Below are 17,970 nucleotides of genomic sequence, written 5' to 3'. Positions count from 1 at the left end.
TCCTGACAGCACAGATATTACACTGACTCTGATATTAATTTTTGTATATCATTTCTATGGTGGTATAAAGAACAGCTGCTCATCTAATTTATCTGCAGCTTAGCACAATCAACTACTTACGTTTTTAGTTCAGGAGGATTAAAAGAAAACTCATACCCAAAGAGAGCTAAGAAGTTAATGAATCTATAGACCAGAACAAATTAAGACCTGTTACCTATAAAGAGCCTGAAATGCCAGTGTATTATATACTGGACACATAGCAGCCAGCAATCATCGTGTAAAACACTGATATGTTGATGAGCCAAAAAATGGAACAGATCCTAGAAACTTGGGACCTTGTCCTTTTGGTGGCGCTGTTGCTATGCACTAGTGTCAGAAAAACTACACTCACATGAAATTAACTGCCACTGAGCACAAAACGCTTTGCTTTTCCATGATCAAGCTGCTAGAAATTTTGGGGTGAGGGAGAGAATTGAAGGCTAAATTAAAGGACAGGAGATAAGATAATCCTGCCATGTTAAAAGGTAAAGGCAATATTTTTCTGTTGTTACGTAAAACATATGAAAATGGCAAAAATGTTGCAAGGTTAATCAAGACCATAAATAATTTGTTGGAGAACCTCACCATATGCTTGTAATTCTATTAAGTGCATTTTGCCTCGTTTTTCTCCAGATATCATGCTCTGCAGCGTGCCATGTTGATGGATACATGTGAGGATTTTTTTTTTTTTTTTTTTTAACAAGCTGAGGAGTCTTAACATGCTTGATATTAGGTTATGGGAATTGTTAACTTGAAGGAATGATGGCTTTGAGGCATCTGCTGACAGGGTAGCATGCATATGAGGCATGCTTTTCTTCAATCTAGGTTAGAGGTGGGACAGAGAAATAATGAAATATGGAAATAATGAGTTTATTTGTCAAGCTCTGAGGGGTCAGTCTGAATTCTAATGGTTAAGCTCACATCAAAACAAGCACAACAGAACCTCTGCACATTCTTACAGCCCTCAGTGGTCATAAAAAGGGAAAATATCCTAGAAATCTTTTCTGACCACTCAAGTGGCCCTTTGAGGAGAACATCTTTGGGGGAGCAGCATATTACAGTTAGCGTGAGCTTCCTCTTCTAGGCACTGGGTACACACATTCCATGTACACATTCAATTCCCACCATGCCAACAGGAGGAAGGGCCTTTACTATTCCCATTTTATAGGTGATTGTGCTAGCAAATGGCAGAGCTGGGATTTGAGCCCAGGTTGGCTGATGTAGAGTCTAAATTCTTTTGGTCATCACTTGAAGCTGTTTCTATTAACAACTATTCCTCTTCCTAAAAAGAAACCACACCACACATACACACACACACACACACACACCCCTCAAGACATAGTTTTACGCTACTGTCAGTCAAAATCCTTCACCCAAATAAAATTCACTTAAGAATCCATTATAACTAATTCCTAGTTTTCTTCCTAAGGCTGCCTAGAGCCCAGTTTTGGAATAAATCTCATGAGGGCTACTCCTAACAGAACCCTCCAAAACTGATTACTTGTAGCCTGGTTTCCACAGAAGTTGTAAAGTATTGTTTTAATTGAATTTGGTTCTAAGTTGGAAACTTTGAAAAATTTGTCTGTCAAAGGCCAATGGTTTTCTCAGTAGGCTTGATTTATTTAGCAAGAGATGCCTACAAAAGCCAATTTGCTATGAGAAATATGGTTACATTTAATTACACTTTAAAATGACTTATTTATTATATCTAAACACCTTTTAAACAGTACATATTACCCTGAACTGTACAGATGCTGAGGAAAGCTGAGAAACCAAAGCTTGCAGTAGACACGATAGATTTTGCTAAAGACTGCATTTTGCTCTGCGTTGGCTTCCTGGTTTGACTGCAGTGTTTGTAAAGTCATTAGGTAAAGATGCCAAACTGAATGTGATCTGCCTAAATCTTCTTTCTAAACTACTGGTCACCAAGTCCTGCCCAGAGGGAGATTTTTTCTTTGTGTGTATATTTAATAGCCATTTATCAAATCTTAAATGTAAAATATTACTAGCATCATTCAGGACTTATTTAAGCAAAGCACAGCTGATGTTTATTTTGGAATTTTGATGAAACGACCTTACTTCAGAGTAAAAAAGGAATCTTTTAATATTATTGATTGATTTATTCCACCAACGACTAACAACCAGCAGCTACTGAGCGTGACCTCATGGCAGGCTCTGTGCTGCCTGCCAGTCCTGTGCCAGTCCTGTGTCTGCTCTGTGCCAGTCCTGCCTTCAAGGGGATCACAACCAGGCCCGAGGGATATCGCTAATAATGGTTACCTGATGTGGTAAGTGCTATCACTGAGCCTGAAGATAACGGGAACCAGAGGAGGAAGAAAACAATTCTGTGCAGGAGGGAGGGTTTCATGAGGCTGGGACATCTGAGTTGGGCCTTGGAAAACAGGAGTGTTCAGTGTAGAGAAGAGGGATGGAGGGTCTCCAGGCAGAGGAAAGGGTATGGGCAATGGCATCACTGACATGATGTGGACAAAAGGCATGACAGTGATGGGCAAGCTGCAGTGTAGCTAGAGTATGCAGTAGTGTTGTTGGGTGGGGGGTGGGTAGTGATTATGAGGGAAGTAGAAATTCATTTCAAGTCCTATTCAAGGTGATGGAGAAACAAAAGCACTAAGAGGAGGTTATCTTGTTAAAGGAGAGAATTAGTTCTGCTCCTTTCAGAACTAGGGAGTCCATAGCATATTGTACCACTCAAAAAAAATACGTGGAGTGAATTTATGTGGGACAGGTAAGCTAGGTTGTGGTGAGAGTTAGCATGGAGATAATCCTGGCTCTTGTGGCAGAAAGGAAGCTGTGTCTCTCAATGAGGCCTGGAGAAGGGTTAAAGAAGGGTTTGGAGCTAAGCCTTAAGGGATAATCAGGTACAAGGATATGTGCAGAGTGCCCTTAGGGAATTACAACTGGGATTAAAGGATGGAGTGAAAGGTGGGGAGCAGTGAGAGATGTGCCTGGAAGGGGGCAGGTCTCAGATCATGGGGGGCCCTGTAGGCCAGGCTAAAGAGGCAATGGGGAGTTATGAAAGGACTTCATGCAGGGAAGAGATCAGATCAAATCTGGGCTTTAGAAAGATAACTAGTGTGAATAATAATGACAACTAATCTTAATTTACTAATTGCTTATTATGTCTCAGATACAGCGCCAAGTGCTTTACAAGGTCACACAGCTTGGATTTGAACCTTGGCAATTTGACTTCAGAGTCGATGCTCCTAACCATCAGGCTACAGTGCTTAGACTGGAGGTACCTTAGTATCAGGAAACTGCTATTAGATAGTATTAGTATCTAACTGGTATTAGATAGGGAGGGCTAAGATGTAAAAAGGAGAGAGGATTCTCAGGATTTGGAGACCAACTGGGTATGGGAAATGAAGGAGTGGGAGAAGTAGAGATGTCTTCCAAATTTCTTGTTTAAGTGTCAGTGTGGAGGATCAGCATGGAGGATGGTGGCATCACTGTGATACAAGAAAAGCAGGATATCACTGTGATAAAGTTATGTCTTCTTTCATTTCTTCTTTTTCACTGCCCTGGTACAACTTCTAAAGAGAAAGTCATGAGCTCCCAGAAACACCATAGTGGTTCTTGTAAATTGCTCTATTTAAATTCTATATGAGCAACAAGATGCAGGGTTCATTAAGGAATGCACTTTTCCGTTTGGTGATAGTTCCAACATTGAAATAGACTGAATTTGATGTAATAATTAACATATCTTATGAATACCAAAGGTAGGCTTTTCAATTATTTTCTCTGTCTAAAAAAATAGACTGTTTTCAATTTCTCATTTGGTCAAATAGAGGCGTTATTAAGTTCATTACCAATGGTTATTTTTGGCTGTGTACTTTTAGAGCAAAGTAGTCGTCATGCATGAGGACTTGAGTCCTTGCCAGAACAGGACAGTGATGAGGACACAGTACCCAGGGCAACCAAGAGTTCAGCCTTTTCAGTCTTAAATAATCATTTCTCAGCTTGCCCTTTGTAATGTTGGTTCTCTGAGCTACTTCATGACAGAATGACCTTGTTCAGGAGGCCACCGTTCTCTTTCTTACTTTTGGCTTAAATGATTGCTAAGAAATAATTTATAAGAAAGGAGTATTTCAATTCCATTGTAAACTGCATTGGCAAAAATCTGCAACTTACTCTTATGTTCTTAGCTCTGGCTATAAGAATACTCTGAGTAACTAGCACACAGGGTATTTTTGCTGGGTGGGTAGATACTCTTTGGGACCAAGGCTGCTTGAGGTGTTATGTATGTTTGATCATTCAGTTTAATGAAAGCACAACTAAGTAAGGCAAGAGAAACCTGGAGAGTGGGCAAGGTGGGAAAAAAGAACCCTGAGGAAAAATTAATATCATTTTCCCCCTCACATCTACTTAGAACCAATTTGAATTCCTCCTCCATGAAGAATTTTAAGTTCTCTCCAAAGCAGAAATCTCAACTTCTACTAGATATTGGTAGCACTCATTTGACAATTAAGCCACAGATCGAGAAGTCACCATATCATGGTGGTTAGAAGCTTAGAACTGAGAGTCATGCCAAACTAGTTCTGTGTCGCTTTACTCAAGAGCCTCAATTTTCTCATCTGGAAATGGGAACTCAATAGTGCTTACCACATAGGATAGCAGTAAGGAGTAAGTTAGAAACACAAGGCTCAGTGTCAGGGCCTCTGAGATTTCTAACATCTACAAAGAAGTTGGGGATCTGGAAAAAAAATTTACTTTAAAATAGAAAAAGAAAACTGAAAAATTGATATTTAACTAAATACTTAAAATATAACGTATCCACTGTCAACTACACTTAAACTCAACCTTTATGTAATTTTATATAAGCATGAATCCAAGTTGCACCATTTTATATTTCCTTTCAAAAATTGTCCGGTAAAGAAGTTATATTTACTGTTGGATGAAAAGTGCATTTTAATATGTTTGATCTGATGTTGAAGTAGCATTATAAGTAAATGTTCCTTCGGCCTATGGAGATCTTAAAATGTTTTTAAGTGCTTAAAGAAATGGTAGCTCTAATTACCATTATTATAATAATGATTTTATTATTCTGTCTCATGACATTTCCTACGTTGCACAGGACTGTTCCGTGGATGTTTCTGCTTTGTCTTTCCAATTAGACCATAAGATCCTTGAGGATCGTAGAGGAGAATGGACTGAGTCAAGACACTGGGCTTTGCTCTGGGCTCTACCACTGACCAGGTATGGAAGCTTGAGCCCAGAATTTAGTTTCTTCACCTGAAAAACAGGAAGACTTTGGCCTGCTCCAGGCCGTCTGCTGGTCTATAGAGAGAATGATGGGCCATATTTGAAAGGACTTTAACTGTATGAACATATAGGAAAATACAAGCTGCTGAAGCATATCCAGTGCCTATCATGGCCCTTAGGCACAAGGAGGAGTCAGCATAAATCCGGTGGCTTCTACAGAAGGTTCTTTGCTGCTGCCATATACGAACCAATACTTCATATATCTATAGTCTACTCCTTTCTGTTCGTTCATTTAACAGATACTTCTTTAACAAGTGTTGAGCCTGCTTTATGTGCCAGGGCTTGTGCTAGGAGGTGGGGATACAATGAGATACCCCAAGTCTACAGTAAAATTATTCTTTTTCTTTCAATGTATGGTTTTATATATCACCACACAATGAACATACCTTATCTGAAGGTAAATAAGATGATTTAAGACAAGACAATGCCCCCAGACTTAAAACACTATTTCAGGATAGATTTCATAGGAGTGTCCTCATTTGGCCCTAGTTTTCCCAGGCAAGGCTGGGCTTTGTGACAAAGGCAGTAAACAAAGACGCAAAACCCTGGACTCACGGGTGGCAGGCAGGAGTTCCAGGTGGTTGTGTCATCGCTGCTGGTACTTATGCTGACATTACAGTTGTCAACCTGGGATGCGCTCAGGCCATGGGGAGCCCCAGTGTCCTCCAGTTCTTCGTTCTGTTGCCGCCGTAGGCTTGCTAGCATTTGCAACTCGGATTCACTCATCTGGCTGGGTTGATAGTTTCTCCAGTCATATTCCTGACCAAGAGAGAAGAAAGTGACACAGCAAAGGGTCACTTGGCCTTTCTTAATTTTATGGGCTACCAATAAATGCTACTCTACAGCCTTAACCCCTTCAGTGGCTCCCGATTGACAGAGGCCCAGATCCTTAAAATGCCTTTATATGATGCCTATGCCAGCTGCCTCACCTTGTCTTTTCCTCCTGACGTGTCAGCCACACTTCATTTAGGTCCTCAAAAGCACTGAACTCATGTTTGTCTTGGTGCCTGTGCACATGCTAGTTCCCTGTGTGCTAATTCCTAGGTATCCTTTAGGGCCCAAATTATGTGTCACTTCCTCAGAAAAGCTTTTTCTGACAACCCCAAACTGATCCAGTTTGATCCCAAACTGGATCAGTTCCTCCACATTATATGTTCTCACAGAATCTTAGAGTGTTCATTTTTAGCGCTATCACAATTGCACTTATGTAACTGCTTTTGGAGTCCACAGGTAGTCTATGAGTGCTACAAAGGCAAGCACCACGACTGTCTTAATGTATTTCTCACATCTGGTGCCCAACCAGTATTCGAGGATTGACTAAATAAACAAAAATTCAAAGCAGTTTCTAAAAAAGAAGAATAACTTTCCATAAAAAAGTCCAGTTTACAAGAGAATTGATCAGTTTCATCAGTGTGAACATTATGAGCAAATAAATTCAACTTACAGTAAGACTGAGAATGACTAATGCTGTTAAAAGCCATCAAATAAAATATGAACTGAAGATAAGAACACGTAAGGTCTGAAAGCCAGAAAGACCTTGGAGCTACCATAAACACTTATACTCACACGGGCTTCACTAAATGTGTAATCTGTCAAGACTACTACTACAAATCTTCAGAGGCTAGTATAAATATTATTTCAATGTACAGGGAAGAAACTGGCATATGGAATTTTCAAGCCCTTTCCTTTCTCTCTGGCTTAAACCAAATTTGGTAGCTAACATTAACTTCAACATTGCTGAAATGTTAGCATCACGTATGAATGAGCAGTGTGATTTACATCCAGGACTGGCATATAACTTGAAAACAATCTCGAAATATTTTGGTACATCTAGAATCAGTGATTATGCTCAAAAAGTTTTTTTCCATGACACACTAGAATTTTTAAGATATTCAAATCTCTACACTTATTTTCTTGGAAGACCCTTTGAGATGGCTACTGCCTTCTTTTCTGCCGCATAGGGATGTAAAAAGTTAAGAAAATATAATTTGGAAAAAAAATTCTTGGTGTTTCTATGACATTAAAAGCTTTTTAATAAAGCATTATCATCATCATAACTTGGGGGTTATGAAAGCTTGTGATCTAATAATGTGATGTGGAGATTTCCTGGAAAGTTGCCAGTGGAAACTCACTTAAATTCTTACAGTTCATGGCTCCAGCAGCTTGGCACCCTGAGAAGTCATGCAATCTCTAATAAGAGATTTCATGAGTATTTAATATGCTTTGAGAGTTCTTGGGACAAAACAGATATCACAAGAAGAAAAACAAAGTTTATATTCCAATGAAAAACACTTTAAAGAAGAAGAAAATAAAAATAATTTAAATTCCAAAGAAATAGGGGAGCAATAAACAAAAGATGCTCAACATCACTGTCATTAGAAAAAATAAATCAACATGACAATGAGGTACCATTCACATCCACTAGGATTGTTATAATACAAAAGATAGACAGTAATAAGTACTGGAGAGGATGTGGAGAAACTGTAATCCTCATACACCACTGGCTGTGAATATGAAATGGTGCAACCACTTTGGAAAACAGTTTGGTGGTTCCTCAAAATGTTAAACATGGGCCATGTGGCCTAACAATTCACTTGCAGGGATATATCCAAAAGAACTGACAATATATGTGCATACAAAAACTTACACACAAATGTTCATAGCAGCATTGTTCATAATAGCCCCAAAGTGGAAACAACCAAATGTTCATCAACTGATGAATGGATTTTAGTTTATCCATACAATGGAGTATTATTGGCCATAAAGATACATGCTACAACATGGATGAACCTTGAAAACATTATGCTAAGTGAAAGCAGCCTGAAGCAAAAGGTCACAGATTGTATGATTTCATTTATGTGACATATACAAAAAAAGCAAATATGTAGAGATAGAAGAGAGACAGGTGATTGCCCAGGGACTGGGGAGAGAGGGAATGGGGAGTGATCTCTAATGGGTATGGGGTTTCTCTCTGGGGTGATGCAAATGTTCTGAAATTAGGCTGTGGTGGTGGTTATAGAATGTTGTGAATATACTAAAAACTCCTGAACTTTATGGTACATGAATTATACCTCAATTAAAAAAAAGTAGTTCAGTAATTAGATGTGAAAACAAGACTAGCCATTTGACTTTGGGATCAATAGTAAACATGTGACTTGCTGTCCTTCACTTCAGTTTTTCTGTCAAGAAATGGAACTAAACATTCTAACGTGTTCACATAGGTATGTTATTTGGCTTGCATTGACAATACATGCTTTTACAATGAAAAAGGAAATTTTATTTTCAAAATTTTTCTTAAGAATAAAGCTTTTATAAGTACTTAGTATGATTAATTCAGCCATTTGATTTGTTTATTTAATCCACAAGCCTATACTGTGCCTGGGGTACAACCCTAGGTGCTAAGACAGAAAAACAAGAGAGAATGCTGCAGTGGTTAAGCCACACATATCTGAGTCCAGGCACTGGTTTCATCATTTACCAGCTGTATGTGATTGGGCAAATCACCTAATCTCTCTGTGCCTTAGTTTCTTAATCTATAAAATGGAACCATAGTGTATACCTCATGGGATTTTTGGTGGACTAAAATAATGTATATCAAATGCTTAGCATAGTACCTGACAAACAGCTATACTAAGTGTCTCCAAACTCAACGATTTGTGTCTTTATCAGAACGTGTTTGAGTATGTACCTTCCAATATATGTTTATTTATAAAATTAAACAAATGTACAACTATATTAAAATAGTATGTATGGTATAAAACATACACACACAAAAAATAGAAATGAAAATGGTTGAGCTTAAAAAAATAAATGGAAATAGTGTGAAGCTCAGCTGATTCTTTTTGATACACCTCTTCTGGGGTGAATACATCCCTCTTAGGAGACCTCTGGGTTGGCAATCAATACATATGCTCCCTGTTATTATTATTCTTTCCTCTCACTTTCTCTGGCCCCTTTCAGCCATTCTGTACTATGCTAGGAGCTGGGAGTATAAAGAAAATGAGACACATCTCTGTCCTCATGGAGCTCAGTCTAGAAAGGGAGACCTAACAGGTATTATAAGTTGGGGTATTATAATGTATCATGATCAATACTACAAGAGATATGACTAAGATGCAACTGCCCAGTAGAATTAGAAAAAGCCTCACAGAAGTCTAAGGTGGCACGTGATAGTAATTAAATTTGTTGACAAATGGAATGAGTGGCCTTCATAGGGAGTGAACTCTCTCCACCACCAGAGGTATTGAAGCAGAGGTTGGGGAAGTAAATACTTGCCTGGAATATTGCAGTAATCTGCAGTGGTGGAAATGGATTGATCATTCCTTAATTTATCCCACAAATACTTACTGAGACCTTTTTATGTGCTAGAAACTGGTGGTGCTAACTTTGCTTAGAACTCTATATTTCCATGATTTTATTTGATACAACAGTAAAATGTATTCTGACAACACCCTGGAAGGGACAGCCAAAAGAGAGTGGAGAGAAAGAAGCAACTTTCTCCAGGGTTATGAATAGAGCAACTGGTGGCAGAGAGAGGTAATTAACTTAGTACCTTGATAGATTCTTTCTTTCTTTCTTTTCTTTCTTTCTTTCCTTCCTCCCTCCCTCCCTCCCTTCCTCCCTCCCTCCCTCCCTTCCTCCCTCCCTCCCTCCCTTCCTCCCTTCCTTCCTTTCTTTCTTTCTTTATGGCTGTGTTGGGTCTTCATTTCTGTGCGAGGGCTTTCTCTAGTTGTGGCAAGTGGGGGCCACTCTTCATCACGGTGCGCGGGCCTCTCACTATCGCGGCCTCCCTTGTTGTGGAGCACAGGCTCCAGACGCGCAGGCTCAGTAGTTGTGGCTCACGGGCCTAGTTGCTCCGTGGCATGTGGGATCTTCCCAGACCAGGGCTCGAACCCGTGTCCCCTGCATTAGCAGGCAGATTCTCAACCACTGCGCCACCAGGGAAGCCCCCCTTGATACATTCTTGATTTGCAATCTCTTAAACCATTTCAAAATCACCAGAAAGGTTAAATCATTTATTAATTTTTTTACATAAGAAGGCTTGCAATAAAGTCTTCACATTAAAGTAGACCCAGCACAAGATGTCATCTAACTAAATTATGCAACTCCTGAGAGGCAAAGTGTTTTATGTAATTCTCTCTCTTAAAGGCTCAAACTGTTATGTATAACCCAATTTTGTCTCAAAATATCCTTGTAGGAAAGAGGGGAGACATTATCAATCAGATTTGTTTTAGGAGCAAGATAATGGGCTCAAGGCTATATAATTCAGCTGTGCTCAGACTCCCAGGCAAGTCCTTCCCTTATAAAGCATTCAAACCATTTGTTTTCATTGATCTTTTTTCAGACAGTTTTGGGAGCCTAAGACAGTGAAGTTACAAAGACAAGTATGATGTGGCCCCTGCTTTCACAGGCCTTATAATCTAGGAGGGCAATTAAGAGTTCTAAAGAAATGAGTATACAATAAGGTAACATATACTGAGGTATAGTATTAATAATCACACAGAACTTTGATAATGATTAAAAGGAAAACCGATAACTCCAGCAAAATGATAAAACACAACAAACAAAAATAATCTTTCAACTTGATGCCCTTCACCTTGTCCCTGTTCTCAAAGATTTTAAGATGGAACAGCTTAATTGATCAAATATCTGCCTATAGAATTTTGTGAGCCTCAGATAAGACCCAATTCTACTGAACTGTGGGTGACACAAGGCTGAGTTTACAATGGTGGTGTAGAGGCAAAGTGAGACACGGCCACCAGTTAATAAGATGAGATGACGAACGTCCTTCTATTTTATATGGTTGGGAGAGTAACAGAATTGAGAGAAAATTGGGTCGTTATTCTCATTCTGGAGCCTATAAAAATCTTCGAGACTCTTTCTGAATCAGGTTTGCATTGTGACAGTGCCTGATACCTAGGGCATAGGAGACATCATGTTGTAAAAACTCTTAATAAAAGTTCTAACAATCAATTTCCGGCTCTTTGTATTCCTTTAAGTTACACCAAGACTCAAAAGGTGCTACTACTACAAAAGGGATAGTGGCTTTTATAACAGAAGGCAACGTGAGAAAAGGGAGATATACCAAATAGTCTGGCATTTCAGAAAAGAGAGAGGTCACTTCTTGTAGGATCAGGCAAGGCTTCATGGAGGAGATGTTCTTCAAGCCGGGCCTTGAAGGATGGGAAGGGTGATATGGAAGCATATTCTAAGCATCAGGCAGGAAAACATGGGGCAAGTTAGAAGCATGGAGCTTATATTCATAGAAAGCATTATTTACTTATACATACTGTTTTAGAAATGAAATTTGTAATACTGTTCCAAAGTAACAAGAATGAAAATACCTAGAATTTAACCTAAATCTTATAAGACCAGATGGCTTCCACTTCCTTGCCCAAGTCTTGTTAAAAAATATAGGATTCTACCAAAAGACATAATTTTAATAGCTCCCAAATGGAAACTACCCAAATGCCCATCAACAGTAGAATGGATAAATAAATGGTGCGAGAGTCACACAGTAGGACACTATATTGAAATGACTGATATATTGAATCTTACAAATGAAATGCTGAGTGAGAGAACCCAGACACAAGAGACCATACACTGGTAAAACTAGTCTTGGCAGGTAGGGGGTGGTTGTGAGGGCACAGTGACAGAAAAGGAGAGTGACAGGGAGGGAGCACAATGGGGTTTCTGGGGTGCCGGCATCGTTTTCTTTCTTGATTCAGATGATGGTCACATGTGTTTGTTCAGTTTGTGAAAATCCATCTAAACATATGTTTATGATATGCTTACTTCTCTGTGGCCAACAAGAGCAAAGAAGTCTAAGAGTCAAAGAGAGATTTCCTAGGAAGTGATTAGTCAGTCATTGGCACCTTACTCTGGACTGTCTTAATGGGGGGAAAAAAAGCAGTTTGTAAATGTGGCTGGGAGTCAGTATCATGGTAGTTTCAAACTTGTATTTATTATTAAGAGTTTTAATGATGTAATTAGAAAGTTTTGTGAATTTTTTTGAACCCCAACACGACAGCAAGAAAAGTGGAAGTCCATTTTCCAAAACTAATTTTAAACTTTAATCGGCATTTTAATTTGAAGATTAATCTCCTCCCTATTGCTATTTGCAGACAGTGTTTAATTCCTATATTGACATTTTTAATACTAATAGCTCATGGTAAATTAGTGTTCTAGAGCATCTCTTTTCCAACTAGCACTCTTTGAAGACTTGTTTCAAATTCTTGAGCTACTTACCCACACAAGAATTTGCTCTGATTCATTGGGGACACAGGCCCACTAACAATAGGAATGAAAAGAAGACAGAAGCCACAAACATGAGCTCTAAGTGACACATACTTGAGCTCATAACTCATTCACAATCATATGGTAGCTTTCAGCATGTCTTCACCACACAAAGAGATAAATCAAAACTTAAAGACCAAGCCACAGTACAATTCGAAAACCTTTGCTAAATTTAAGAGATGCTACGTCAACTTGCACAGCATAAATTAAGAGCCAGGCTATTCAAAAGAACCAACCGGTCAGAATCTAGATCATGTTTTATGTTAAAAGCGTTCACGTGGACATAGGCTTAACCAGACTCAATGTTGTCTCTGAAATGTCTGTCACAAACATTTTGGCATGTGACCTGGAGACACTTCACAACCCTTGACTCAATCCATACTTCATGATTCATGAATAATAATCTCTCAAAATGTCTCAGGTAAAGAATTGTTGGCTAATTAAATCCAACAGTGGCAAAATTCCTTGCAAAGCGATAGCTATCTATCTTATATATGTGGCTCTCTCTTTTTTGGCACGAAAAGATTTAAAGAAAAAGATCTTTATATTTATGTGCTATATTTGTATAGAGTACTCTTTTAATCCATGACCTAAAAAGAAATATACTTCCATACATTTTGCCTTGGTAGTCAGCTTGCTAATTTTCAGAAAGAATTCTCTGACAAATATAGCTGATCTCTTATTAACCTTAAAGTGAGGTGATAAACAATTTGTAATTTTCCAGCATCTATCTTCTGAGTTTAAGAATAATAGACTAGAAGGAATCTAGTAAAACCAAATTGAACAGGTTTTATATTATACTCAAGGATATGCCATCTACAAGGTGAATTGTAGCCTTGTACATGGGACAAGCATAGTAGCCATTCAATAAGTTGTAGTTTAAAATATTATTTAAAGAACCAGGAGGAAAACAATTACTGAGATTGCTTACAGAGATGAAAACAGCAGAGGCAAGCCAACTGATGCTTCTGGAATGGGAAGATGATAACTTTTAAGTAAGTCTGAACTGTTTAGAATATAAAACTGGTTGTAAAACATTAACGACAGATATACCAACATCTGTGCATGCTTCTGCACATTAAAATACTGCAAAGCTTCAAGTGGCAATAGAAGTTAAATTGCCACACAAAATAATCACAGAATTTTTTCAGTGGTCTTTAACTAAGGGTGATGGGCCAGTGTGGTGGAAGGTACACAGGCTTTTCTGGCCAGATCTCCTGGGTTTGATACTCTGCCTTGTCACTTATTATATGTGAACAAGCTAAACCTCTCTCCTTCCTTATCTTTCAAATAAGGAAGGCCTCTCATGAGGGGTGAAAATGGAGACTGGAGATAGTATGGGACACCTTGTAGAGGGCCTGGCACATGGCAAGTACTCCAAATCCTTAAAGCCACAAATGAGGTTCTTAATCAAAGACCTCAATCTCAATGGGTTTAGAAAATAGCCTAGTACCTCTTACATAAAGAAGGAAAATGACAAATTTGACTTGATCCTCTTTAAAATTAGGAAGAACAAGACATCAAAGAAGATGGATTTCTTCCATAAACATTCAATTAGTAGGATGCTAACCTTAGCATTGGAATACTGGAGAACTGACAGTGAAACGCCACAGTGTGTGGGTTAAACCACTAACGTATTTTCATTGATTCATACTTCTGATAGTCTCTTAATTTTTGTCAAGACTTTCTAGCTACAATTTCTGAAACTTCTGAGAATTTGAAACTGCTCCTCTTCATCAGAGTAACTGGCATATTGTTTGCATAACTAACTACTCAGAAATGGAGATAAGAAAATGTCCTAATAACTCTTGCAATTCCATATCATCATCTGGATTTTAAACCACAATTCCATCTTAAATTATTTTAAAATACATCTATTCTAGACCATTTTGCCTTGGTGGATAACTAAATTAGACACTAGATACAAAGAAAGTGAAAGAAACAAACCACCCTGTAGTATCAGCAGCAGTTCAGACAGAAAAATATTCAAAAAGAAGGCAGAGGGCTAGGAGTGAGTTCCACCTGGGAAATTTCTATGCCTAATTCAAATACTTTTACTGGTGACACAAATGTTATTTAATCACCAAATTCTATAGCTTCAGCAATATCCCCAGCAGTACATTGACAGATAAGACTGAGATAATGACCTTGTTTTTACAGAGACAAGGAAAGAGTACAGTATCAACAAAACATCAAATATCAGACTCTTTTTCCAAAGACTATTAATTGGCAGGAATGTCCAATTTAATAAATGAAATATTCTTCCCATGGTTAACAGTGCGGTTTATGAAATGCTGTCAGTCCTGCCCAAGTTCAATTCACTCCATCAATCATGGAGCTACACACCTACAATTTAGTTCTGGGAACATGGCAAGTACATCGAGGGTGGTCTCTGGGGAATGACTGGAGAGACATCACATCCTGCTTCTAAATATTTTTCTCTCTTCAGTGTATCTTTGAAAAAATATCAACATGTTACCTGGAAGAAGTGACCCATTAATTTACTCTTATGTTAACACTGGATTCAACGATAAGCAGAGGACAAGAAGCATATATAATTATCACTTATTGAACAATCTCAATAATTAGTTTCTAGAATTTGATTGAAATTGAAAGGTCTGCTTTAGAATGCCAGGCATACTGGTTTACAATTCTAACTACTCAGAAATAGGTACAAGAAAATATCCTGTTGGACTATGGGATAGTAGTTCTACATGTACTATCTCATTTAATACTCAAAACAACCCTACGGAATAAGTATTGTTATTTTCTCCAAGTTTACATATGACATAACCAAGGCTCAAAGAGGTTAAGAAATGTGTCCACGGTCACATAAGAAAAAGGAAGCAAAGCTAGGACTCAAATCAGGTCTGTCTGATTTGAGCTGGTGCTCTGAACCATGGTGCCCACTGCTCCTGACTTCTCAGTTTCGAAGAATGAAGATGTGGATAGACATGACATAGGGCCCTGTTTGGGGAAGGCCTTGAGGGCAGCAAAGGGAAGGATCAGGGCAGCATGAGGTCGGTGGGCATCTGTGGTGGAAGCTGCTGAAGGAGGGAGAGTCATCCCTAAGTGAACCTCCCCAATTGGGCCAGGGTGATGTATAACATACAAGGCAACCTGACCCTGAGACAGGTGTTTTGCAACAATGGAATATTGTTGTAGCTGAAGCAAGTCAGGGGTGAGAAAGACATTTATGAATTCTTCAAACAATGCAGTATTGTTAGAAAGACAGCTGCAAATGGCATACTTGACTGGCAAATTCAAAGAGAGAAAGATGGCATCATCTTTCTGAACAAAGAGTATTACACACCCTAGAAAATGCAGAAATTTATGTAATGGAATAATGCCTTTAGAACTCTAAAATAATTTACAAATTCATTTTTCTCTAAGTTTGTTGAGCATAAATTGCATTGAATAGTAAACTTTTATAACTTAAAAAATATATGATGATAGATATTCACTGCTCTAATACTGGGCTCAAGTTCAGCAGGGAGGCGATGAAACTAATCCTTTTTTATTATCCAAAAAAAAAAAGGCTTCATGATTAAGAGAAAAATTTGCTCACATCATACCATGGCCTAAAATATCTTTAAAAGTGTCTTTCCATAATTCAGTTCTGATTTTGAAAACTGGAAATGTGAAAATTAAACTCAAAAGTTATATATATTTTACAATGTTTTTCCTATAAAAAGTCATGTCTTTTTTTCTAAAGAGAATACCTGAATTTGTAATTGGTAGCATATTTTGTCATTCTTATGAAAATAGCAATTCTTCAAAAACTCCAACTTTTTTCTGGAACCACAAAGACTGTTATATATGTCTTGTTTATTTGTTTAAAGGTGCACATAATGACATGTGCAGGTTTAAACTGATTCATTCAAAATTATTTGAATGCAGTTATACATGTGGAAAGGTTTAATTACCAGCTATCTATATGATTGCAATACTACCCAGAGGGCTGTACTTCTTTCTTAATTAAAAATATTTGAACTTAATAATAGAGAACTCTATTAAGATATGAATAAAACATTGCAAGAAAGAAGTTTACCAAGCAGTCAAATCAATTTCAGTAAGCATTCCTTAAAAATTACTAGTACTCTTCCATATCAGGGGATTAGGAAGACAATTTTCTTGCACTTCCTTTTGTAAGAGCCTCTGTTTTTCTTTTGTCATAAAGTTGCTTCACGTTGGCACTTTGTGAGAGCACAGATTTTCAATGGGATGTTCACTTACAATTCCTGATTGTGGTACCTTGATGCCTAGGTTGATGGCTCAGATACATCCAGTCTGCCACAGCCCAGTAAATGACATGACCATCTGTCTGGTTACTCAAGTCCTAAACCTAAGCACCATCCTTGATTCTGCCTGTTTCTTCTTTCTTACATCCTGTCAGTCCTACTTCCCCATTATTCCAGTAATCTGCTACTTCTCTTCATCTCCACTCTGAACTATCAGAGTAATGCCTCAATTGCTTTCCCTGCTTCTATGCCTGCCCTATTGAATCCATTCTGGATGCAGCCGGAGGAGACTTTTTGAATATAAACGTCATTGCCTTGCTTAATAACCTTCAAAGACTTACCATTGCATTTGGAATAAAGGCCACCCTCTTCACCACATCCTCCCTGACCTTACATGATCTGGGCCTGTTTACCTCTCTGATGTCACCCTCTTCTACTTTCCCCTTGCCCATATGTTCCACCTACATGGGCCTCCTTTATTCCTCAAAGATGCCCATTTTAGGAGCTTTGTACCTGCTGTTCCTGATGCCTAAAACATTATCCTCTAGTTCTTTGCATGGCTGCCTTCATCTTAAACTTTAGCTCTCAGCTCAAATGTCACCTACTCAGTCAGATACTAGGTAAAGTGCCCACAATTCTATCCAACCTACTACTCTATTATATCACCCAGTTTTTTCCTTCCCAAGTCTTTATCATATAAAGTTTATAATCACTGTATGCACTTATTTGTTATCTGTGTCTTCCAACAGATATAAGCTCCCTGAGGACAGAGGCTTCATCTTTCTTGGTCAGTGTATCTCTAGCAGCTGGGAGAATACCTGACCTGATAAGCTGTCAACAGAAGAGGAGATGCTCTTACTTATTCAGAAGCAGAACTAGAATAAGCATACTCCATCACCTGGAGATGCTTTATTCTAGAAACCCAGCTTAGGTGGTAGAACCTCCATACATATCAGAACTCTACATATAGGGACTGTGATGCTAGCCAGCAAAGGTAATTTCACACCTGCATTCATATTAATATTAAATGGACTTCTAGTTCCAGGAGAATTCTCAGAATTTTCTTCTTGCATCAAGCACAATTCTTTTGAGTCACACCAGTAGAATCTTTCTA

The 17,970-nt window shown here is 38.4% G+C and overlaps 1 protein-coding gene across 21 annotated transcripts in view; it reads right to left on the bottom strand.

The window, feature by feature from the left end:
* The window catches only part of CFAP20DC (CFAP20 domain containing), a 290,901-nt gene that overhangs the window by 79,137 nt on the left and 193,794 nt on the right, over positions 1–17,970 (bottom strand). For all 21 annotated transcript variants that reach the window (XR_014232111.1, XR_014232112.1, XR_014232113.1 and 18 more), the window contains one exon: positions 5,875–6,078. Coding sequence is in view for 18 of the 21 variants with exons in the window: in XM_082344685.1 (XP_082200811.1) it covers positions 5,875–6,078 (204 nt within the window). In the remaining 3 variants the exon portion in view is untranslated. The remainder of the gene's footprint in view (positions 1–5,874; positions 6,079–17,970) is intronic.

This window comes from Balaenoptera borealis (assembly GCF_965194805.1).
Source record: "Balaenoptera borealis genome assembly, chromosome: 12".
NCBI lineage: Eukaryota > Metazoa > Chordata > Mammalia > Artiodactyla > Balaenopteridae > Balaenoptera > Balaenoptera borealis.
The sequence above is the reverse complement of the archived record's forward strand: the minus strand, read 5'-3'. Positions and strand labels throughout refer to the sequence as shown.